The 26,576-nt window shown below is 45.8% G+C and overlaps 1 protein-coding gene across 1 annotated transcript in view; it reads left to right on the top strand.

Annotated features, from left to right (window-relative positions):
• The first annotated feature begins 348 nt into the window (after positions 1–348).
• The window catches only part of BTG3 (BTG anti-proliferation factor 3), a 34,331-nt gene continuing 8,103 nt past the window's right edge, over positions 349–26,576 (top strand). Inside the window, exons 1-3 of the mRNA XM_056559423.1 lie at positions 349–488; positions 22,238–22,493; positions 24,730–24,867. Of these exons, the coding sequence (XP_056415398.1) occupies positions 22,321–22,493; positions 24,730–24,867 (311 nt within the window). The 5' untranslated portion in view covers positions 349–488; positions 22,238–22,320. The remainder of the gene's footprint in view (positions 489–22,237; positions 22,494–24,729; positions 24,868–26,576) is intronic.

Here is a 26,576-nt window from a genome sequence, read left to right as displayed (position 1 = left end):
AAGACCACTACCTTAGGCACTCTGTTGCATTAAAGCATTCATTCCTATAGGTAACATGACATCTTTTTATTATTTCCCCACCAATAAATCACAGTGTACTCTCTACTACAACTTGTCATCTCCCCAAACTCGACTTGACTCGGGATTGCTTAACCCAGTGAAGTAAATAAAGGCAAAATTCATACAAACCCCATCAAAACTTAACTAAACAGAAGAAAAAAAAAAAAACTACAACTACTGGATACTGAGCCCAGAACAAACATGGCGGCGTCTTCTCTCAGTCTCCTCGCTCAGCTGATTGGAGGAAACCTTTCTGGCGTCACAGCGGCATCTGGCGGTGAGAAAGTAAAACCGCAGTGGAATGCGGCCCGGATGGCGGCTGACGTCAGAGAGCGGCAGAGCAGGCGGGAGCTTCTCCCTGTGAGCATCACCTCGTCCCGGGTCAGCAGGCGACGGCACAGCCCGGGTCCCATGAAGTCTACCTGGAGGTAAGAGGAGCCAAGTGTGGGTCCTCCTGGGGGGGCAGGTAGGGGCATTATACTTTGTATTTGTGATTGTAACTTAGTAACAGTTAGTGGGGGTCATCCTCTACACCTGACCCTATAGACTCTCCTAACCGACAACATATCCTGCCTGTTAGAATTAAGGGAAAAAGTTTTCAGCCAATGGAAATTGCGTTTATTAGATGGTCCCGATGGGACGCAGGTTACGTTTTTAATGTAGGAATCCAGGTCGCCGTCAGAATGCGCAAAATCTGACCGGATGGGGGATAACGTTTTTTCGCTTTTATATCTAAGGTGCCGTATGTTCGTGTTTTTTTTTATTTTTTATTAGAGCGTTCTCTTGTATGTGATCACACACAATGGCGCTGTAGTCGTGCCAGTGCGCTATAGGATGGGTTTAAGGGTGCACACCTGGCGCAGGAGAGTGACTTGTCATTGCGTGAGAGCCACAGAGAAAAAAAGTGCTCGGAAATCTTTACGGAGAGACTTTTTTGGGGTGAGAGGTACCCAAAATCTGGTTTAAAGTGTGTGGGTAATATATATGTGTGTGAATTATAATTGACAGCGGGCTCCGAGATTGCCCCTTAAAGGGGATGTCCACTTTACCAAAGCCATTTAAAGGAGAGCGTCTCTGCGGGACGGTGGGGCCCCCGCCTGTCTCTGTGGGTCAGGGCGTACTGATCATTGTAGTTTTGTAATGTATTCCTGGTACAGAGCGGTTACCTAAACCAAGATTAGATACAGAGTGAAAGTTTGTAAGGAACGAGCGCTGCAAATATGGCCGACAAGAAATAAAAGCCTCTGTCAGTGGAGCCAGTGGGTAGGGGATTGGTGTTTAGAGCCGGTGTCGGCCCATGTAAAAGGGCCCCTAAAGCAGAACTCTGATCACGCCCGAAGTAGGATATCTGTTTAAATCTTCCAGCAACTTCATACCCCGAGACTACAGCGACCAGGATATTGATTTCCCAAAAGTCTCTTGCAAGTCTGTGGCAAATCCATATCCTGATCTCTGTAGTCTAGAGCTATGAGTAGCCTGGATATCCTAGCGTCAAAACGTCATCGGAGTTATACTTTAAATGGAAACTGTCAGATTCAAAAACTTTTTATATGTTGTACAGCTTGGCAAAACATTAACCACTCCTCTGTGCTCCTCTCCTGTCTGATGGCACTCCTCTGTGCTCCTCTCCTGTCTGATGGCACTCCTCTGTGCTCCTCTCCTGTCTGATGGCACTCCTCTGTGCTCCTCTCCTGTCTGATGGCACTCCTCTGTGCTCCTCTCCTGTCTGATGGCACTCCTCTGTGCTCCTCTCCTGTCTGATGGCACTCCTCTGTGCTCCTCTCCTGTCTGATGGCACTCCTCTGTGCTCCTCTCCTGTCTGATGGCACTCCTCTGTGCTCCTCTCCTGTCTGATGGCACTCCTCTGTGCTCCTCTCCTGTCTGATGGCACTCCTCTGTGCTCCTCTCCTGTCTGATGGCACTCCTCTGTGCTCCTCTCCTGTCTGATGGCACTCCTCTGTGCTCCTGTCTGATGGCACTCCTCTGTGCTCCTGTCTGATGGCACTCCTCTGTGCTCCTGTCTGATGGCACTCCTCTGTGCTCCTGTCTGATGGCACTCCTCTGTGCTCCTGTCTGATGGCACTCCTCTGTGCTCCTGTCTGATGGCACTCCTCTGTGCTCCTGTCTGATGGCACTCCTCTGTGCTCCTGTCTGATGGCACTCCTCTGTGCTCCTGTCTGATGGCACTCCTCTGTGCTCCTGTCTGATGGCACTCCTCTGTGCTCCTGTCTGATGGCACTCCTCTGTGCTCCTGTCTGATGGCACTCCTCTGTGCTCCTGTCTGATGGCACTCCTCTGTGCTCCTGTCTGATGGCACTCCTCTGTGCTCCTGTCTGATGGCACTCCTCTGTGCTCCTGTCTGATGGCACTCCTCTGTGCTCCTGTCTGATGGCACTCCTCTGTGCTCCTGTCTGATGGCACTCCTCTGTGCTCCTGTCTGATGGCACTCCTCTGTGCTCCTGTCTGATGGCACTCCTCTGTGCTCCTGTCTGATGGCACTCCTCTGTGCTCCTGTCTGATGGCACTCCTCTGTGCTCCTGTCTGATGGCACTCCTCTGTGCTCCTGTCTGATGGCACTCCTCTGTGCTCCTGTCTGATGGCACTCCTCTGTGCTCCTGTCTGATGGCACTCCTCTGTGCTCCTGTCTGATGGCACTCCTCTGTGCTCCTGTCTGATGGCACTCCTCTGTGCTCCTGTCTGATGGCACTCCTCTGTGCTCCTGTCTGATGGCACTCCTCTGTGCTCCTGTCTGATGGCACTCCTCTGTGCTCCTGTCTGATGGCACTCCTCTGTGCTCCTGTCTGATGGCACTCCTCTGTGCTCCTGTCTGATGGCACTCCTCTGTGCTCCTGTCTGATGGCACTCCTCTGTGCTCCTGTCTGATGGCACTCCTCTGTGCTCCTGTCTGATGGCACTCCTCTGTGCTCCTGTCTGATGGCACTCCTCTGTGCTCCTGTCTGATGGCACTCCTCTGTGCTCCTGTCTGATGGCACTCCTCTGTGCTCCTGTCTGATGGCACTCCTCTGTGCTCCTGTCTGATGGCACTCCTCTGTGCTCCTGTCTGATGGCACTCCTCTGTGCTCCTGTCTGATGGCACTCCTCTGTGCTCCTGTCTGATGGCACTCCTCTGTGCTCCTGTCTGATGGCACTCCTCTGTGCTCCTGTCTGATGGCACTCCTCTGTGCTCCTCTCCTGCCAATACATGATTTCTATAAAAAGGAAATACAATTTTCTTAAGTATATTAGAAAGGTTAATGTATTGCCAAGATGTACAACATATAAAGTTTGGTTGCTCTGGGTAACTGCACCACTCTTCCTTTACACAGGTTTTGATAGGAGTATCTTGCTGTCAGCAGTCTGTCCTGTTCTGTATTCCACAGAAAACCCATTGATGGGAATAGACACTGTGTAGTACTTAATTTGCCCTGTGGGGGTGCTGAATCTCTCAAGTGGGGAATACTTAGGGGTCAACTTCTTGTGAAGGGAACCTTGTAATAAGTAGTGATTGCCTCGAGGGATGTTAACTATCTTGTACTCCCATTAGTCTACCAGTGTATCCCAACCAGTGTGCCTCCAGCCATTACAAAGCTACAACTCCCAGCATGCCCGGACAGCCTTTGGCTGGGAGTTGTAGTTTGCAACAACTGAAGGGGCCCAGGTTGGGATACACTGGTCTATAGAAATATCCTAGCACTCTCTAGGTATGTGATGACGGCAGCTTGACCTTCTTCTACGTAGGCAGACATATGCTGTGCGAGTCCTGTATGTGGGTCCTATAGGGCCTGGGCCCCAGAATGCTCCATTGCTTACATTTGCTCACCAGCTATACTATCCAGCAGGCTACCCGCATCTTTATAGATGCTTGGTGGGGGTTTGATCTGTGGGACCCCCGCTAGTCAGCACTCATAGCAGGAGTATAGATACCGGGGATATTCCCTCTTATAGGGTTTGGTTTTTGGGGTAAGCTGTGGGATCAGACACTGTTTTTGTGTCGACAATGAAGGAGATACAGCGACCTCCGTATAATCCCGTGTGATGGATTCTTATAGGGTGGATTACCGTATATACTCGAGTATAAGCCGAGGCCCCTAATTTCACCCCAAAAACCCAGGAAAAGTTATTGACTCGACTATAAGCCTAGGGTGGGAAATACATCATCCCCCCCCCCTGTTGTCATCCAGACCCCCGTCATTAACACCCCCATCATCACCCTGTCGTCATCACCTGTCATCATCCCCCCCCCCCCCCTCATCATCACCGCCTGTCATCTGGATGATGACGAAGGCCGCAGTGGTCTTCAACCTGCGGACCTAAAGATGTTTCAAAACTACAACTCCTAGCATGCCCGGACAGCCGATGGCTGTCCGGGCTTGCTGGAAGTTGTAGTTTTGAAACATCTGGAGGTCCGCAGGTTGAAGACCACTGAGGGCGGAGAGTTCACTCGAGTATAAGCTGAGGGGGGTGTTTTCAGCACGAAAAATCGTCTTATACTCGAGTATATACGGTATGTGATATTGCAGAAAATTTACCAAGATTTGATGGTTGGTGATGGCCACGTTTGTTTTCAACCCACTGGGTTATGATCAAATTCTGTGAACTGTGACCGGAATGTGAAGTGTCCTCATCTCTTCTGGCCGCGTTTTTATTTCCTTTAATGCTTTTAATGTAAAGTCTGGATTGTGTCGTATTGTTGACGGCATTCAGGGATGTGGGAAGTTACGGACGTCTTTTGTCTCCTTTTTAAAGAGGTTATTCAGGAATAAAAAAAGAAATAATTTCTTGCAAAAAACAGAATTGGCATCCATCAGATTAATATGGGATCCGTTTAAGTACATTCGCACCAGTGGGATCCTATGTGGGTTTCAGCCGCAGTTGAATTTCTGCAGCCAAAAATCCACAACAGACCCAATGAAGTCAACGTAATCTGCTGCAGATATTCCACCACGAAACTCTTGCTCCGCCATTATGACCGCACCTTAACGCATTCTTTGTAAACTGTTTCACAATGTGGCCGTTAAACATATGGCATTGTTAGGCAGGGTTCAAAATTGCGCTTTTTAAAAAAAAAAAAAATTTTTTTTTTTTTTGTGGTGATTCTGATCTAAGAATGGACCCAAACTGTGCAGGTTGATCTGTTACACAACAAACAGAGCTGTGCCCAACAGACCCCACTGCCTTTAATGAGACGTGTCGGGGGTCCGGACATAGTGTCCAGCATTTTCTTGAACAGTAGAGCGTAGCAGGCTGCATTGTTTTGTCCACCGATTTTTGACAGAGCATCCAAAGCAGGTGTGAACTGAGCCTTACCAGGTCCATCACCGATCGACTATAACAATGTCCAGAAGGGCTGCACCATATGGGGAAACTGATTGCGATTTTGGGCATAAATATTGCGATTTCGATATGCAATGCGATATAATAAACGGTAAAATCCCCCATTTCATGTCCAATCTCCCCTATTTCACATCTAATCCATTTCATTTCTATCCCCCCCCCCCTCGCCACATTCTCCCCCGAATGGTCACATCTCACCCCCCCAATCACCTTCTCCTCAAAACCCAACCTTCCCTGTCACATTCCAACATGTCACATTTCCCCCAGTCATATTCTCCCCCCCCCATTGTCACAGCTCACCCCCCCAAAAAGATTACATCCTCCTCAAAACCCAGGCTACCCAGTCACATTCCACCATGTCACATTTCCCCCAGTCATATTCTTCACCACCCCCTGCCACATTCTCCCCCCCCCCCATTACAATATCACCCCACATTACAATCTCATCTCACCCCCCCCCCATTACAATCTCCTCAAAACCCAACCTACCACGTCACATTCCACCATGTCATATTCCCCCCCCCCCCCCCCCTGTAGGTAGCTTTTTGTACTGCAAATACACTGGGTTTCCCGGACGATTTTAAATCTCCCGCCGGATGGGGAGGCCTAGTTTGTGTATGCCGAAAAAGACTTTTTGCCATCAGCCAATCACTGGCTTGATACATGATACCACTGCAGCCAGTGATTGGTTGAAAAGGGAAAGGTCCTTCTGCTTGTTTGGAGAATAGAGACGACACCGGACCGCACGGAGGGGATCGGCATCTGCAGGGACCAGTAGAAGGTGAGTATGAGGTTTTTTAATGTTTCTTCCTGCACCTCTTAACACAGTGTTTCTCTACCTGCATGCCTCCAGCTGTTGCGAAACTACAACTCCCAGCATGCCCGGACAGCTGAAGAGAAACACTGACTTTTAGTATTTTGAATTTTTTTACCTGCTCTGGTGTCTAGTGGATAATTTATTTTTATTTATTTATTTTTAAAGGATTCTATTGGGTAGAATAGTGTATCTAATGCATCCATAATTTTTTTTGGGTGTATTGTCTTTATACTGGCCAAACCAGGGCGACAGAGACCACTAGTTTGGCCTTCACCTGACTACAGACCCTGTGCACAAGTTTATTGTGTAGATTAGATTTTCCAACATGTACAGGAAAAACATGAATAGTCCCTAAAGTGACGCTTCACAATTTGCAGAATAGATCATATAGTTTCCTTTAAAAAAAAAAAAAGCCCATAAATGTTTCTACCTCTTTTGTGTAGGTGCAGCTATAGTCATGTTCCCTGAAGCTTTCATGATAGACAACAACTATTATAGTCTATAGGTAGTCACTCTCCCAAGGGTGCGGCACACATGACGCCTGTGTTTGTGGACATCACGTGTATGTGGCAGTGCAGAGATTACAATGGACGGCTCGGAGCTCTGTCATTACCTCCGTCTTCATTACAGCACAGGCTCCAGAGAACAGCAAGTCATTGTGAGGACATGGAGTCCGGTCTGATCTCACCAGAAGATCCATTACAGAACAGTGGACACCTGCCAGTTTTATATTTTCATATAGTAGTCAGAGATATCAGAACTTCTCCAGCTATGTAAAAATCTGATTAATATTGCAGGCCAAGGTGGGGACGGTGTGAGGGTCTTCTGCGTTCTCTTCTCTCCCATGCTTTTATCTTTAGGCAGGAACCAGATGTGGATAATCTCCTCCCTTAGTCTAAATTTTAGGACATCGTCAGCCGTAACTCCGTCCCGCCTCCTCCATCGGACCGATCTGTCAGACGTCAGCCGCAACTCCTTCCTTTCTCCTCAATCATCCAAAACTCCGTCATCCGAAACTGTCATCCCTCAGACAAAAAACCTTCCTGCAGTCAGTGTCTGCTCTCTGCTATACGGGTTCTGCTGTACATGCTATTCAGTGTCAGCTCTGTAGCACATGTAGTGTCTGTAGTGCATGTGCTAGTTTCAGTTTCGACTGAGTTGCATCTGAGGGATGACTGCATTTTGGACGAGGGAGTTGTGGCTGACTACTGAAGGAGGATTGGTCCGAGGGAGGAGGCGGGATACTGTTTCGCCTGACGGGACAGAGTTGAGGCTGACGATTGACGGCGATTGGTCCGAGGGAGGAGGCGGGACAGAGTTACTACTTTGTCCTAAAATGGACGCCGTACTCCTTGAATATAGGAAAAAATCTGTTTCATCCCACAAAAGTTCTATTGAAGCAAAATGACTGAAAAAGTTCCTGAAGGTTATTCTATAAGGAGTGAGCACACAGGGCGTCACAGCTTCTGTATATTGGGTGCAAAGATGCAGACTAGGGATGTCCCGATACCATTTTTTAAAGACAGAGTACGAGTACTGATACTTTAATTCTAGTACTCGCCGATACCAAGTACGAGTACTTTATATTTTAAAGGGAATCTGACAGCAGGGTGACCCGGTCTCTGGCGCTGTTTACTGTATGATATGTGGGTCCTTGTTGTGTACATTGGAGGCGGTTGCTGTAGTATGAGCCAAGATTTCTCTCTTCTCCATTGGACAGAACAGGGAATTTGCATTGGCGGCGAGACCGATGTTCACATGGTGAGCAGCGGTAGAAACCGGGTCAGCTGACCTATCTACCCATAAATTCAAGTTGGTGCAGGTGACTCTGCAGTAAGATTGCCTGTAATAGTAGGTAGTATCACCTTGCAGATATTAGCAGCAGCCCCCCTTGTAGGCAGCAGCCTCCCTTGTAGGCAGCAGCGGGGTCCCCATCCCCCATTTAGGCAGCAGCGGGGTCCCCCCCCCGTTTAGACATTAGTAGAAGCCCGCCTCCTTGCAGGCAGCTAACCTCCTCTGTCCCGTTCTTCCGTCCTCCGGTCCGCATCATGTCGTCCTGTGGAGGCGCATGTGACATATACGTCACTCGGCTTCCTCCGTAGCGTTATGCCGGGCGAAGGGGAGGAGGCGGAGTAACGTATATGTCACATGCTCCTCCTTAGGACGACATGATGCGGGACGGAAGAACGGGACAGTGGAACGGAAGCAGGTATCGGGCATGGTATCGGGGACATTAAACAAGTCCCCGATACCATGCAAATAGCTAGTATCAGCCCCGATACCAGTATCGGGACATCCCTACTAGTCACAGTGGCCATGTTGACTCCTGTCCACCAACAGAAGTGACTGCAATAGGCATCAGAACTGGACCATGGAGTAATTGAAGAAGGTGGCCTGGTCTGATGAATCATGTTTTTATAGTATAACGTGAATGGACAGATGTATGTGCAGCACTTACCTGGGGAGGAAATGGCACTAGGGTGCTTTATGGGAAGAAAGATAAGTGGCAGGGCAGTGTGATACTCTGGTCAATGTTCTGCTGAGAAACCTTGTGTTCTGGCACCATGTGGATGTTAGGCTACATTCATACTGCTGCTGTGCTCAGCTAAAGGGAGCTCCGCCAATGTCCCATCTTTTTTCTCCGCTCAACTCCTGTTTGATACCGGACACCTTATTCAAGTCAATAGGGTCAGTTGTGCTTCGACCCATTGGGGTCTGTTCTGTGCAAAAACTTCTGACTTGTCGTCATAGCAGCCTGTCAGAAGTTTTGATTGGTGGGGATCCAGATCCAGCTGCGCCTGTTTCGAACAAATGGTGTTCGAATTCAGTTACTGTATACTGCACCTAAAATGTAATTGGTGTCACCTGGTACAGACAGGTAGTGCAGGTGACACTGAGGACAACTGGACTTGCCTTGTCCCGTACTCTTCGCTATCCTCAGCTCTGGGCTCAACTTGGCACATGGGCGGAACTTAGTTATGTCACTGCTGCTGTTTGCTAGCAGTGGGACCCAGCAGAGAAGAGCAGCGGTGATGTCACGAAGTTCCGCCCATGTGCCAAGTCGAGCGCAGAGCTGAAGATGCTAAAGAGAATTGTGGGAGAACCACAGCAAGGAACGGGACAAGGTAAGTAATGTTGTCGTCAGTGTCCCCTGCACTACCTGTCTGTATTTCCTTTTAAGTTATGGCTGATCGACTTGACTCCAAAAGCAAAGGGTTTTCTTCCTTACCAGAAGCGAGAGATGATGTGGAGACTGATGGACAGGGTCAGACTGTGTGGACACATTGCACATCAATCTCATATATTACATTTTAAGAAGAAATAGTAGTAATAATAGAGGAGCACAAACTCCTAAGAAAAAAAACTCCAGAATATTTCTCTGGGGAAACTCATACAGGTCAGGAGAGAAGACAGATCCTCTAAGTGCCGTATGTCTCTACGTCTACAGTGGGGCAAAGAAGCATTGTCAGCCACCAATTGTGCAAGTTCTCCCACTTAAAAAGATGAGAGGTCTGTAATGTTCATCATAGATATACCTCAACTATGAGAGACAGAATGAGAAAAAAATCCATAAAATCAGTTTTATAACCCCTTAAGGACGAAGCCCATTTTCACCTTAAGGACCAGAGCATTTTTTGCACATCTGACCACTGTCACTTTAAGAATTAATAACTCTGGGATGCTTTTACTTAGGAGATTTTTTTTGTGTGACATATTCTACTTTAACGTAATGGTACATTTTTGTCGATACTTGCATAATTTCTTGGTGAAAAATTCAAAATTTTGAAGCTCTCTGCTTGTAAGGAAAATAGACATACCAAATAAATTATATATTGATTCACATATACAACATGTCTACATTTATGTTGGCATCATAAAGTTGACAAGTTTTTACTTTTGGAAGACATCAGAGGGCTTCAAAGTTCAGCAGCAATTTTCAAATTTTTCAAAAAATTTTCAAAATCTGAATTTTTCAGGGACCAGTTCAAGTGGATTTGAAGGGCCTTCATATTAGAAATGCCCCATAAATGACCCCAGTATAAGAAAAAACTGCACCCCCCCCCAAAGTATACAAAATGACAATCAGAAAGTTTAACCCTTTAGGTGTTTCACAGGAATAGCAGCAAAGTAAAGGAGAAAATTCTAAATCTTATTTTTTATTTTTTTTTAATACTAACATGTTCTTGTAGACCCAGTTTTTGAATTTTTACAAGGGGATAAAAGGAGAAAAAGCTCCCAAAATGTGTAACCCAATCTCTATCAAGTAAGGAAATATCTCATATGTGAACGTAAAGTGCTTTGTGGGTGCACTAGAGGGCTCAGAAGTTAAGGAGCGACAATGGGATTTTGGAGAGTGAATTTTGCTGCAATGGTTTTTGGGGGGCATGTCGAATTTAGGAAGCCCCTATGGTGCCAGAAGAGCAAAAAAAAAGGCATATAATTTTAGAAGCTAAACCCCTCAAGTCGCGTAACAAGGGGTCCAGTGAGCCTTAACACCCCACAGGTGTTTGATGACTTTTCGTTAAAGTCGGATGTGTAAATGAAAATAACTTTTTTTTTCACTAAAATGCTAGTGTTATCTAAAAATGTTTCATTTTCACAAGGGATAATAGAAAAAAGCTCCCCAGAAATTTAACACAATTTTATGAGTATATAAATACCCCATGTGTAGACTTAGTGCTCTGTGGCGCACTACAGGGCTCAGAAGAGGAGGAGCGCCATTGGGCTTTTGGAGAGAGAATTTGTTTGGAATGGAAGTTGGGGGCCATGTGCGTTTACAAAGCCCACATGGTGCCAGAACAATGGACTAGTGCTGGGCGGTATACCGGTTCATACCGAATACCAAATTGTTTTTCCTGCACGATATGAATTTATCCCATACCGCAATACCGGTTTGGTCCCGCCCTGCCCCTTCGAATGAATGAATGAATGATCAGCCGCAGCAGCTGTCCCCACATTGGGGAACTAATCATATGTGACCTGCGGGCGCTGTTCTGCTCCCCCCCCCCCCCCCCCCTTCCCCAATGAATTATCAGCCCAGCGCTGCGCTGTGTCCCACATCGTGGAGCTAATCGTATGTCACCCGCGAGCACTGCTTCTCTCTCTGTCTCTCTCTCTTCCAAACCCCCCCCCCCCCCACACACACACACACCTTCCGACGTTCCCCGTTATTGGCCTCATGGTCCCTCCGCTGCGGTCCTGGGGATGGGAACGTCACAGAGCTGGCAGCCTATCACCGGCCGCAGCGATGCCTCGGCCGGCTCCTTACATGACAGTGGGCTCAGCCTATCACCGGCCGAGGCGGGACATCGCTGCGGCCGGTGATAGGCTGACGGCTCTGATGTTCACATCCCCAGGACCGCAGCGGAGGGACCGTGAGGCCTGGAATGTAGGAAGGTGAGTTAAAGTTTATTTTGTTTACTTTTGCAGCCCAGGCACAGGATAGTACAGTACAGCGCAGCGGCTAATAATTATTTGGTGGGGTGGGGGGGGGGGGAGAGAAGCAGCGCTTGCGGGTGACATGATTATTTCCCTGATTTCGGGGACAGCGCAGCGCTTGGCTGATAAACCGGGGGGGGGGGGCGAAGCAGCGCCCACGGGTCACATGATTGGGTGGGGGGTGGAAAATACCGTCAAATACCATGGAACTGCCATAACTTACAAAAATACCGTGATACACATTTTTTGTCATACCGCCCAGCTCTAAAATGGACCCCCCCACGTGACCCCATTTTGGAAACTACACCCCTCATGGAATGTAATAAGAGGTGCTGTGAGCATTCACACCCCACTGGCGTTTGACAGATCACATTTTCCATTTTCATGGACCACTATTCAAAAAATCTGTCAGACACCAGTGGGGTGTAAATGTTCACTGCAACCCTTGTTACATTCCTTGAGAGGTGTAGTTTCCAAAATGGGGTTACTTGTGGGGGGAGGTCCACTGTTCTGGCACCATGGGGGCTTTGTATGCGCACATGGCCTTTAATTCCAGACACATTCTGTCTCCAAAAGCCCAATGGAGCCCCTTCTCTTCTTAGCATTGTAGTGCGCCAGCAGAGCACTTTACGTTCTCACATGAGGTATTTATATTTTCAGAAGAAATGGTGTTACAGATATTGGGGGGCTTTTTTTTTTCTATTACCCCTTGTGAAAATGAGAAATTTGGGATAACTCCAGCATTTTAGTGAAAAAAATTAAAAAAATTTCATTTTCAGAACCGCTGTAATGATCAGCCACCCCTGTGCAAATCACCTCAAATGTACATGGCTCTCTCACTCCTGAGCCTTGTTGTGCGCCCGCAGAGCATTTTATGTCCACATATGGGGTATTTCCGTACTCCGAAGTGAGTTAGCGCTATGCTCATTTGAGGACTAAATTAGGGATTTGCATAGGGACGGATCTGGATGCAAGAATTACACTTGCCCCCGATACCAATATTACCCTATGGGAGTGTTTCCCAAACAGAGTTCCTCCAGCTGTTGCAAAACTCCCAGCATGCCTGGACAGTCAATGGCTGTCCGGCAATACTGGGAGTTGTTGTTTTGCAACAGTTGGAGGCTCCGTTTTGGAAACACTGCCATTAGAGATGAGCGAATTTACAGTAAATTCGATTTGTCACGAACTTCTCGGCTCGGCAGTTGATGGCTTATCCTGCATAAATTAGTTCAGCTTTCAGGTGCTCCCGTGGGCTGGAAAAGGTGGATACAGTCCTAGGAGACTCTTTCCTAGGACTGTATCCACCTTTTCCAGCCCACCGGAGCACCGGAAAGCTGAACAGATTTATGCAGGATGTCATATTTCTATTGGGGGTGGGGGGGTGGAAACTGTAGGGGTATATGTAGCGTTTTACTTTTTGTTTTGTGTGGTGTGTTGTCATCGCCCCCCCCTGGTTTATCAGCCCAGCACTGCGCTGTTCCCCACATTGCCGATGTCCTGTGCGGCTCGCTATAGGCTGCAGCATACAGCTGCAGTCTATGGGAGTTTAGTGACGGGGCCCTGTTATGTGTATTCCTCAGGTATTTAACCATGCCTGCCCTAAGCAGAGCTGAATGCCTGAAGAATTCACCAGCTTAGCGCCTGGAACTGCATGTCATGGGCATCGGGCGATATAATTCCCACATCCCTGAGGTACGCCCTGGGCCCTTAAGTACCAGGATGTCAGGCCGTACCTGTATCATCTTTTTAAGGGGGAGAACTTCCACAATTGGGGGCTGACTAAATCCTTTTTTCCCCACTGTATATTCTAGCTTTAGTAATGAGTTTTCCTTCTCTTCCTGTTCTTGCAGTGAGTAATATCCTGGATTGTAATGTCTCCCCTGCGTTGTAATGGTTGTTGTTGTTTACAGGCGTGAAGAGGTATTGGGAGAATGTCTTGTTTGGTTCGTGGTCAGACCTAAGGCCATGTCCTTGTCAGCGGTGAGACACGGAAACATGGAGTCCGCACACATTAACCTTTCTTTATGGGTTTGTCAAAAGTATCCTGACAACATGAACATTGTGCGGGGGGGGGGGGGGGGGGGGGGGGGATACGAGCCCCGGATGTCAGGTGGTGCTCATGTATAGGGCTGTCAGGTGACCTTTTACTATCCACCAGACCCGAACGTGGACGGCAGAATGTCACAGGGCTTGTTGTATTTCACTGACAACATTGTGGTTCCAAGACAAGATATGTAAGCACTGTGAGGGCCTGGTCTGAGATACGGCCCAGTCTTATCCTTTGCTATTCTACTGTGACTTCCATCCATTGAGGGGGATTTATCAAGGGTTTTCTAGCATGGTGGAAATTGCTCCAAATTTATACAGATTCTGACATTACGTCACTTTTTTTTGCATAGGTTGTAACTGATATTGGAGTAAAAAGATCTTGGGTACAGTACCGCATACAACCAGTAGACAGGAGTGGCACTGTTTCTAGAAGAAAGTACTTGCTGCACAAAATGTGCTTACTATGGTGACTAGAGGAAACCAGCTGCTTGCAGGGGCTAAATGTTGCTGCTAATATTTACTGTAAGAAAAGAGGGACTGGGGGAGGTTCTCTTCATGTGACCTTTTAGGCTGCCATTACATGTGTTGCTGCGCTTATGAAGACCCCTTTAGAACAGTTCGGAGCAAGTGGAAGGATAAGTATGGCTCCCCCCCCCCCCCCCCCCCCCAGCTTTTGCTTGCCCCTTAAAAGGTTTCATAGGGATCTGAAAACATATACAGTCATGGCCGTAAATGTTGGCAGTCATGGCCCTGAAATTTTTCTAGAAAGTGTTTCTTACAGAAAAGGATTGCAGTGACACATGTTTTGCTATACACATGTTTATTACCTTTTGTGTGTATTGGAACTAAACCAAAAAAGGAGGGGGGAAAAAAAGCAAATTGGACATAATCTCACCAAACTCCAAAAATGGTCTGGACAAAATTGGCACCCTTAACATAATAATTGGCTGCATACCCTTTGGAAAAAATAACTGAAATCAGCGGCTTCCTATAACCATCAATACGCTTCTTACACCTCTCAGCCGGAATGTTGGACCACTCTTCCTTTGCAAACTGCTCCAGGTCTCTCTTATTGGAAGGCGCCTTTTCCCAACAGCAATTTTAAGATCTCTCCACAGGTGTTCAATAGGATTTAGATCTGGACTCATTGCTGCCACTTCAGAACTCTCCAGCGCTTCGTTGCCATCCATTTCTGGGGGCTTTTTGACGTATGTTTGGGGTCATTGTCCTGCTGGAAGACCCAAGATCTCGGACGCAAACCCAGCTTTCTGACACTGGGCTGTACAGTGCGACCCAAAATCCGTTGGTAATCCTCAGATTTCAGCAAAACAACCCCAAAACATCATTGACCCTCCACCATATTTCACTGTAGGTACTGTTCTTTTCTTTGTAGGCCTCATTCCGTTTTTGGTAAACAGTAGAATGATGTGCTTTACCAAAAAGCTCTATCTTGGTCTCATCTGTCCACAAGACTTTTTCTCAGAAGGATTTTGACTTACTCAAGTTAATTTTGGCAAAATGTATTCTTGCTTTTTTATGTCTCTGTCAGCAGTGGGGTCCTCCTGGGTCTCCTGCCATAGTGTTTCATTTCATAGTTTGCGCTGACACTGCTCCCTGATCCTGTAGAACAGCTTGAATATCTTTGGAACTTGTTTGAGGCTGCTTATCCACCATCTGGACTATTCTGCATTGAAACCTTTCATCAATTTTTCTCTCATCTCTACGCCCAGGGAGATTAGCTACAGTGCCATGGGTGGCAAACTTCTTGATAATGTTGCGCACAGTGGACAAAGGCAAATCTAGATCTCTGGAGATGGACTTGTAACCTCGAGATTGTTGATATATTTCCACAATCTTTTTTCTCAAGCCCTCAGACAGTTCTCTTCTCCTCTTTCTGTTGTCCATGCTTAGTGTGGAACACACACACACACACACACACACACACAATGCAAAGACTAAGTGAACTTCTCTCCTTTTTATCTGCTTTCAGGTTTGATTTTTATATTGCCCACACCGGTTACTTGCCCCAGGTGAGTTTAAAGGAGCATCACATGCTTGAAACAATCTTATTTTTATCCTTCCTGTACTTATTATTTGCTGAATACTACATCTCTGTCCATTTTTGGAACTGACCAGAGTAAAAGGAAATCCCCATAGCAAACATATGCTGCTCTGGACAGTTCCTAAAATGGACAGAGATGTCAGCAGAGAGCACTGTGGTCATGATGTCAACAGAGGGCTCTTTGTTTCAAACGGAAAAGAATCTCCACTGTAGTATTCAGCAGCTAATAAGTACAGGAAGGATTAATATTTTTTAATAGAAGTAATTTACAAATCTGTTTAACTTTCTGGCACCAGTTGATTTAAAAAAAAGTTTTTCACCAGAGTACCCCTTTAAAAGTTATTTCCAGGACCTAACTTCTTGTATATAAAGCATCAGTGGGAGTACGAATGTGACATCTGGAAGTAATCTGCACCTGTGGGTTTGAGATGAGGCCGATCACCGCAGATCCGTCTCTCATCTGAGGGTCCGAGCATTTTCATGTTCTGAGTAGAAATGATTTACATGAAGGGAAGCAGGAGAGGAATGCCGGCTGGTGAATAGAAGGCTGCTCATAGTCCATGACGTCCCCACTATAGCATGCAAACTACATCATGGGGTCCTAATGTGAACTCGCTGTTAGTTTTCCCATAAAATGATGTAGCCAGACAATAAAGCCATTTCTGCTTTTAAATAGGATGAATAATGAAGTACCATTATACATCCCTTAGCTTTGTCCATTCAGCTTTTTCAGGCTCCTGAATCTCACGCAGTGGTCTCCAAACTGGACCACCTGTGGCTATTAACTGTCAAAGCATGCTGGGAGTTGTAGTTTTGCAACAGCTGGAGACCACTGATCTAGTGGGTTATGGAGTAATACACTCCCTGTAGTCGTGGTTATATAGAACTATGCAGTCGGAGAATAGGCCTGTCCATGGTGCAATGCCTTGTAGAGACGGAGAATGTCAATGCAGAGGGACCTGGTTGGGGGAAAGTCTTCCCATCTACAGGTCGGAGGGACACGTGATGCGGAGGTCAGTCTTTCTAGTAATAACTCAAATAACACTATAATTTGGAGCAGTACGCTACTACACCTCCAGAATAGGTTGGTTGGATGTGCCAAACGGGACCGGTCATGCTGCTGTAAAGTGCTCAGCATAATCTTTAAAAGGGTACTCCGGTGCTTAGACATCTTATCCCCTATCCAAAGTATAGGGGATAAGATGCCTGATCGTGGGCCGTCCCACCGCTGGTGACCCCCGGGATCTTGCACGCGGCACCCAGTTTGTAATCAGTCCCCGGAGCGTGTTCGCTCCGGGTCTGATTATCGACAACCACAGGGCCAGCGGCGTGTGACATCACGCCTGCACACCCGTGTGACGTCATGCTCCGCCTCTCAATGCAAGCCTACGGGAGGGGGCGTGACGGCTATCACGCCCCCCTCCCGTAGGCTTGCATTGAGGGGCGGAGCATGACGTCACACGGGGGCGGAGGCGTGACGTCACACGCCGCTGGCCCTGTGGTCGTCGATAATCAGACCCGGAGCGAACACTCTCCGGGGACTGATTACAAACGGGGTGCCGCGTGCAAGATCCCGGGGGTCACCAGCGGCGGGACTCCCGCGATCAGGCATCTTATCCCCTATCCGAAGGATAAGATGTCTAAGCACCGGAGAACCCCTTTAAGGTTTTGTTCACACCACAATTTCTGTGCGGAGTTTCCGCTGCAACATTCCTGTTGAATGCAACGGGATTTTGTTGTGCTGTGCACTTGGCAGAATTTCCGTACCAGATGTTTCTGGCATTAAAATTCCAATGTCTATGTCCACAGAATTAACCTGTTCATTCTTTCTGCAGACTCCGTACTAGAGATGAGCGAAGTTACAGTGATTCAATTCGTCACAAACTTCTCGGCTTGGCGGTTGCTGACTTTAGCCTGCATAAAACATTTCAGCTTTCAGGTGCTCTGGTGGCTGGAGACTCTCTCCTAGGACTGTATCCACCTTTCCCAGCCCACCGGAGCACCTGAAAGCTGAACTCATTTATACAGTATAAGTCAGCAACTGCCGAGCCGAGAAGTTCGTGACAAATCTAATCACTGTAACTTTGCTCCTGTCTACTCCGTACAGTCTTAGCCCGCAGTGTCGTACTTATTGTAGGCCCCAAAAATGAATCAATATGTTTAATAGGATAGCATGTGCTTACTATGGTGACTAGAGGAAACCAGCTGTGCACTTGCTGCTTGCGGGGGCTAAATGCTGCTGCTAAAATTTACTGTTTAAGAAAAGGGGGACTGGGGCAACTATTGGGGGGGGGGGGGGGTTCTCTTTATGTGACATTTTAGGCTGCCATTACATGTGTTGCTGCGCTTATGAAGACGCCTTTAGGACAGTTTGGAGCAACTTTGCTGCCAGCCTGGGAGCAAGTGGAGGGATAAGTATGGCTCCCCCCCCCCCCCCCCCCCCAGCTTTTGCTTGCCCCTTAATAGGTTTCATAGGGATTTGAAAACATATATATATATATATATATATATATATATATATATATATATATATATATATTATAATCTCTCCTATCCACAGGACAGCTTGTGATGTCATAGCCCCGCCCCCATATGATGTCACTCCCTGCCCCCTCAATGCAAGTCTATGGGAGGGGTCGTGACGACTGTCACGCCCCCTCCCATAGACTTGCATTGAGGGGGCGGGGCAATGAGGTCACGAGCTCCCGGCTTCAGCGTTTGGAACAGTTTGTTCCAAATGCTGAGCAGCGGAGTACCCCTTTAAGTGGTGTTGTCATCCTGTCATAAAAATAACTTGTTGATATCTGAGGAAATAGTCGGATTCAGATGTGAATTGTATTGATTGGCTTTGTCTACAATTCACCAGGTCATAATTTTGATATTTTTGATGATTTTCAAAGTGTAAATTTTTTTCATAATTAAGATTTTTTTTTTTTAATGATCAAAATTGAGTTCTTACCGCACAACAGCAGTTTTTGCAGAGTGTTCGCATTTTGTGGCTTTTGGACTGTGGGGTGCTAATTTTTTTTTTTTTTTAACTCCATACCTCTGGGGAGGTATACTGTGCTGCACGGTGTAAGCTGGTTCTGCTCTGGGTGTATGTCATGTTGCCCTGTGGTATTTGTTGCTGCTGGGGAAGTATGTTGTGCTGCACTAAAACAGGGTGCGCTAGTGTTTGTTGTGTGGTGATGTCCTGGCAATGTAATGGATTGTCCAGTGAGTCCTGAGTAACAATAAAATGCCTGAGAAGCCCTAATCTTCACATCTAGGCTCTTCTTCTTCGTCATGCTTCCCTGGTAACGCAGCGTCTCCACACGTCGTCTCATCACATGACCTGGACTTGTCTTATTTACAGCAGTTTCAATAATGTGTTTCAGTTTTTAGTGCCAAAAACCTCTGAACCATTGTGTAGTGAACCACTATTCCAGGAATCCTGCAGCCCCAGATCTGCTTCACTTGCATCCATAACCTACAAACATTTTCTCCAAATATAAATTGAAGCCAATTGAAGACTGATCTGATTGCCGGATGGCGGTACAGAAGCCGGCGGTCTGCTCCTTCACTCCTCACAGTACCAATGCTTCAGTGTTTTTAATGCAGACCTCCAGATGGCGACTAAAATGGTCACCGATACCAGCAACAATACAATTTGTTTCCCGCACCCGCTCTCAAATGTGACAGGAGCACTTGGTGTATTCACGCTGTGTAAGAGCTTGTCCACATGGATAAAATCTGCATTTTTTTTTTTTATGCAGAAACTACTCCTATACCAGCATCAAAATCATCACAGTTTTACTTTTTAAAAAAAAATACCACAAAATTGTGAGATGTGGAGTGGGAAAAAAAAGTGCAGTTTTCAAAAGAATCGTTTTTTTTTTTTTTTTTTTTTTTTCTGCATGCGAGAAAGTAAGAGTTATAAAAAGTGAAAATAATTTTCAGTGCAGTCTTGGTCTGCTGTGTGAGCGCCTAAGTGTGTGCACAGTGGTTGCCCCACACTCCCTCCATATTTGTAGCTTTAGACAAAAGAAACAGTATAACATTTTTTATTACTATTCAGTAGTTGTTGCAGTTCTTTCAGGATGCACCAAAAGGAAATTTTGGGCCCAGGGATGTGGAAATCCTATCGCCCGGGACATGTAGAGCCGGGCAGGTGAATTTTTTCATACATTTAGCCCTGTATCGGACTAGCAGGGCCGGACCGACTTTATTTTTATAACGCCGGTGTGAGGTGCAGACTGACGGGAGGAGCGGGCGTGTACTTGCATGGGACGCAAGTCTGCACCTCACACCGGCACTCGGGGTGTACGGAGCGGGCTACTGACTCAACCAAATGAACACAGATCAATGGAGTTCAATAGAACTGCATTGATCTGTATGAGGAATCGAATGATTCCTCCTAATAAAGTGTATTAAAAGTTATTAAAAAAACACCCATTAACCCCTTCCATATTAAAAGTTCAGATCACCCCCCTTTTCCCATTTTCCATATAAAAAAAATATGTAAACATTAATAATAAACATATTTGGTATTGGCGCGTGCACTATTGTCTGAATTTTTAAGAAATAACATTTTATATCGTGTACAGTCTATGGCGTTAATGTAAATAAAAACAAATTACAGAAGTAAAAAGTGTTCAAAAAATCGGATCAATAACAAAATGGTACCGATACATACAGCAGATTACGGCCCAAAAATTTAGCCCTTTATACAGCCTGGTATATGGAAAAATAAAAATGTTATAGGGGTCAGGAATTTATTTCAAATTTTTTTTTTTTTTTTAAGAAAAAAAATATTTGGTATTGGTATAATCAGGCCGACCTAAAGTATTAAAATGTGTAAGTTTGACCACAAAGTGAATGGTGGGGGGGAAAAAAAGAAAACCCCCAAATTTACATACTCAAATAATTTTGTCTACCAGGACAAGTGGATTGTGCTCAGTTTTAGTCCCTTGGATAAGTATTTTTTTTTATTTTATTATTTTTTTATTTCCTCACTCCTGTCGGCTGAAACCAAAAATTTTGTCTGTGCTTGGCCGAAAACCAAAACAGAAAATGCATCGCTCTGCCCACTTTTTTTCAATATAGTTTTTGTAAAAATGTATTATCAGGGGTTGCTATAGAAGGTAATGGCCGAGCTTGGAGCCACAGCAGTGCCACTCAACAGGAAATAAAAAACTAAAGAAAAATAAAAAAAATATAATAATTAGAAAACAAACAAACCTTTTTACTGAGCTTGCTGCTCAAGTTTGCCCGTAGTAGTGCTGCGGTGAGGTCCTATTATATGTAGGATGTGAAGAGACCACTGAGGCCAGTGATATGCTCAATGTACTGGGATGTCATGGCAACATTTCCACTGGAACTTCTCGAGCCGCAAGCCGAGGGGTAAGTATAGAATATTTTGCCTTCTGTTCAGTTTTTAAATAAATATCCTATAAAACCTCTAAGGGTCTGTTTATATGGTCTTATTTCCTGCAGATTTTGCTGCCTTCAATGGGTCAGCTGAAAATCTGCCACAGTTGTGGATTTTCCACTGACCCCTTTTGAGTAAATGGTAGCAAAATCCACTGCGGAAAATCTGCTTGAAATATGCCTGTGTGAACGTACCCTAAAGGAAACCTGTCATCCGTTTTATGCTGCCCACAGATTGGGCAGCATAAAACTGGTGCAGTCAGCATGTTGCTGACACACTATGACTTGCTCTGATATACTCAGCTGGTAACTAGTCCTACGGGTCCCTGCGTACGTCGTCCATTTTAGGACATTGCCAGTCGTCAGCTGTAACTCCGTCCCACGTCAGGTGAAACACCTTCCCGCCTCCTCCCTCGGGCCAATCGCTATCAGCCACAACTCCCTCATCCGAAACTCTATCATCCATCAGACAAAACTTCCTGCCGCAGAGCAGACACTGCACAGCATGTATAGCAGAGTCGAAACTGTGAAACTTGCACATGTACTACAGACACTACGTGTGCTACAGAGTCTGTATAGCAGAGCCGACAATTAATAGCGTGTACAGCAGAGAGGCAACACGGATTCAGCTCTGCTATACGGCAGGAAGTTTTTCGTCTGAGGGATGACTGAGTTTGGTATGAGGGAGTTGTGGCTGACGCCTGGCGGAGATTGGTCCGAGGGAGGAGGCGGGACGGTGTTACGGCTGACTGACTGTCCTAAAATGAACATCATATCTGCGGCTTCTTTCTGCCCAGCCTGCCTAACACATCTTACCCTCTCTGTGAATTGTGAGAGACAAGTCACTAGGGCCAGCCGGGCGAGGGGTAGCTGCAGGGACCACCCCCATGAATTGTTAACTGGGTCTCTGTGACATTTTTAAACTATGACGACTCTGGAATCTTGAGGTGCCGATTGGGCAGCGTAAAAATGATATCCTGAGCAGCATTAATCCTGATTCTTTCATTGGTTCTCTTTAAAAACATGATTTTGTGTTAGTAATTTCTTGTCTTTTCTTTTTGTTGCAGATCCTCATAACCGTTCTACATTTCCTTTTTTTTTTTTTTTTTTTTTTTTAAGTTTAGTTTTTTTTTTACTTTGCTTGTGGAAGATGAAGAATGAAATCTCCGCAGTTGTGTTTTTTCTTTCAAAGTTGTTGAAGAATAACAATAAGTTGGGGAAAGAGGAAATCGAGATTTTTTCTGATGAACTGAGCCGGATTCTGCATGACAAGTATGTCAATCACTGGTACCCCGAGACTCCTACTAAGGGACAAGCGTACAGGTAATGTAAAAGGGGGGGGGGGGTGCCAGCTGTCCCCTCACACAGCCACTCCCCGCCCTATTATTATTCTTGCAGTTCCCTTTTTCTAACCCTTTTAAATGGGCTCTGTAACTTGCTAAAACTCTTTTTATATTGTTAATATACATTGGTTTTAAATGTGTAGATTTTAGAACAGTGATGGCGAACCTTTTTGAGCCCAAGTGCCCAAACTGTAATGCACGCCATCTTTTTTTTCCTTTAAAGTGCCAGCACAGCAATTAAATCAGAATACGGAGGTTTAAGTTTAGAAAAAACAACAAATACAGTTGCCATAACTAATTAAGAACATATTTTCTTTTAAAAGACGACAACAACAGAGTCCAATGATCCAAACTTGTTTATTTTTTTATTGAAAAAACATCAATTCTAGTAACACACTAGTGGTTGGTGATACATCACCTAAATAAGCACATACTCCCACCTATCCACCTGCAGTTTGCACACATCCTACATGCTGCTTTGGCACAGTTTATATCAGAATTACATCCGGTTTTGGTGCAGCTTTCCATGTATGTCAATAGACCTGCATTGTTCTTCAGGTTTCTGATCCTCCAGCTGCACCAAAGCTACATGTAAACTGTGCCAAAGATGCGTACAAGGGGATACTCAACTTGTGATGTGATTACATACCAGACTGAAATTGTATGAGGAAAGTCTTACTGTGCTTACAGTAAATAACCTGAATTAGGATGAGCAAGATAAACAAGAAAACTAAACTTGCTTAACACACTTTAAACAACTCCTAAATTAGGGTCTAGGACACACACTGTGTTAGTAAAAGTTTGCAGTTGACATGCTTTTGCACAATGAATGTGATTTTTGCTGCTGTATAGATGCCAAACATTTGTCAAACCTTGGTGGATACTCCCAGTAGGCAGGTAGGAGCACCAGATTAACCCCCCCTCCCCCAGTAGGTAGGTAGTACCCCAAAATTAGACAGGTAGTACCCCCAAATTAGACAAACCCCCACACCCCCAGCTGGTACTTTTTTGTAGTTGCCGGGGATTCAGGGCAGCACCCCCCACATAAGAGCCGGTCACGTCACACTCTCCGATTAGCTAGAGCCGGTGTCAGGACATAGTGACGTCAGCCCTTGAATTCTGGGAGTGTGACATGAGTGAGTGTCATTACAGGGTGGACGTGCGTAGCTGTGCTGGCTCTTATTTGGGGGCGGGGCAATTACAGGCGAGCCGACCCATGTTACCGGTGTGCCTGATGGCCAGTCCGGCCCTGGATGTGGGGGGGGGGGGGGGGGGGTGACTCGAGTGGCCATGTGCCCACAGAGGGGGCTTGGCATGCCACCTGTGACATGGGGGCCATAGGTTCGCCATCACGGTTTTAGAGTGAAAAAAATGTTGTCTCGTCCCTGCAGCTATTGCCTCCTGGCTTGTCAATCAATCAGCCTGCTGTGTGAGCCGCGGGCGTGTTACACCACCCTGTAGTTTGTCTTCCTGTATTTTGTCTCTGCACAAGGATACATAGGCAATAGCTGCAGAGACAGAATTTTTCACTCCAAAATATTACAAATATACATAGGTTATCTATATTACATAGTTTTTGCAAAGGACAGTGCCCAAGGTGAGCCCTATTAAGAAAAGAGAATTTTAAATATTACATTAACTGAAGGGCCAGTTCGTATAACCTTTTTCCTTCCTATTAAAGTGTGTGCGCTGATGACCTGTGTTTTCCCAGTGGCAGATCTCGGGGTAGAGCAGGATCAGACTGTTGGATTTCAACATGCCTGGTCCTTCTGTTCCCAGGTGTGATAAGCCACCGCCAGAGCATGCAAGTGAATGGGGCAATAGGGAAGAGTTGTTGGAGAATTGGATGTATATGGCCAGCTTAAAGTGGTACTCCGCTGTTAGACATCTTATCCTCTATCCAAAGGATAGGGGATAAGATGTCTGATCGCGGGGGTAGTGCCGCTGGGGACCCCCGCAATCTCTCCTGCAGCAGCCCCGAGCTAAGTTTTCTCCGAGGTTGATGAAGGGCGGTGCAGGGGACGAGGTATCGTGATGTCACGGCCCGTCCCCCTCGTGACGTTATGCCTTACCCCCTCAATACATCTTATCCCCTAACAGCGGAGTACCCCTTTAAGAGTTGTCTATGCCTAAATCTCACCCGATAAGAAACGAACAAAAGCCATCTACATTGCTCATAGCTCTCTATAATGGGACATTATTGCTTCTCTTTTCAGATGTATCCGCTTAAACAGATTTCAAGGCGTTGATCCAGATTTGCAGAAAGCTTGTTTTAACAGCGGCCTTTTGTATGAAGATCTAGGATTGCCTCGGGAAATGACGTTGTGGGTGGACCCTTGTGAAGTGTGTTGTAGGTAAGTGGCTGGCACACCTAATAACTGTGTAAAGATCATGGAGCGCACCCAGTGTCCAGTCTCCTGACTGGGAAGACATCTTGGCCCCCTTATCATAGGTCGGTTGTTAAACAATTAAAAAAATTAAACTTAGAGGCAGAAACTGATGGTAACTCATGTGTCACTTCACTATAACAGAAACTGATGGGAACTCATGTGTCACTTCACTATAACAGAAACTGATGGTAACTCATGTGTCACTTCACTATAACAGAAACTGATGGTAGGTCTTGTAGAAGCCGTTCCAGGATGTGGCTTTTAGATTATTCTATAACTCTGTTCTAACCATCTAATCACATTCTGTAGTTTTTACATCTCTGGATAAATTCGAGGATATTCTCCTCCTGTGCAGTTAATCTCTGCTTAATTTTCACAGCTTTTCTGCTGATTTTATTTTATTTTTTTGTGATTCCTCTGAGAGCAATAAGTAAATAATAATTTGTAAGATGCTGGTGGGGGCCGTCTCCTGTCCATTTCCTTCTTATCAATATCCCCAGTGCTGCTAATCTGCCAGATCTTGGGTTTTACATGAGGCAGCTGCACCGAGACCCCATGATGGCGGCTGCATTCTGCTCTTATTAATGGATGGCGCAATGAGTTTGCGGTAAATGTTTGTCCTCGGATCAGAGGATGTCTTTCTTGTCTGTCTGTAGGACAGCGGTGATGAATAACAGGGAGGTGTGGGGGGTTATTTAAATACATTTACAGCTCATTTAAAACCTAGACAGACACTGAGAATACCCTGCAATCCGGAGATAATGTTCTCTCGTCGGAGAGCAGAGCTTTCCTCCAGCCTCGTGCTTAGAAGAAACGAGAATTCCTTTGAGACAAAACCTCTTTAAAATGTCATTAGAACAAGATTTTCCTATTCTCTCTCCGCTCTCCAGTCCTCAATGCAGAACAGACAATGCAGACTCGCCGTCTGATCGCTTTCTACATAAGATTAATATCCAGTCGTCTTTGCTTTTTCTATAGTGACGGGTAATTATTTGGTCGAGAACTCCATGCCATCCGGAACATTGTAAGACGTGCAGGCTTCTGTCTGCAATCCCTTTACTTGGCATCGCTTCTGTTATGGAAAATTCTCTAATCTGGCAATGGCAGAGTCTAATAATTGTTGGATTAGAGCGGAACAAACGCGTAAAACCAACAATAACATATTTGGCAGCTGGGTACCAAATATCCACTGGAGTCCATAAAGTACTGCAGAGGCAAATGTTATAGGGACAAAGGAAGGATGTAGTATAGGCCTGGGCCAATGCCTGTTTAACTAGTTAACTGTGGAAAAAAAATCCTGTTATTAAAAACTTCCTACCACTTTGCTGCTGTAGAGTGTCTGCAACTCCTTCACATAGCAGGTTTATCCTGCTAAATCTGACAGCGCATTGCTTCTAGTGCTCGCAACGCTCCCCTCCCTAACTATAATTTTACAGTGGATGAGTAACAACTGCGAGAGGAGTAAATTGGGAAAGGCAGAAGCATATATATATTTGTTACATGTAGCTTCAAAATATCAGTCCTGTCCAGAGATTGTCCTCATTCGTACATTTTTTCCTAGTGTGACTCTCTTGTTTCCCTTTACCCAGATGCACACGTTGGTCTCCTAGGAAACCAATATTTAGAGTATGAAAGAAATTGGAAGCCTGGTGAAGACCTACAGACTGCATACA

This window comes from Hyla sarda, chromosome 2 (assembly GCF_029499605.1).
Source record: "Hyla sarda isolate aHylSar1 chromosome 2, aHylSar1.hap1, whole genome shotgun sequence".
NCBI lineage: Eukaryota > Metazoa > Chordata > Amphibia > Anura > Hylidae > Hyla > Hyla sarda.
The sequence above is the reverse complement of the archived record's forward strand: the minus strand, read 5'-3'. Positions and strand labels throughout refer to the sequence as shown.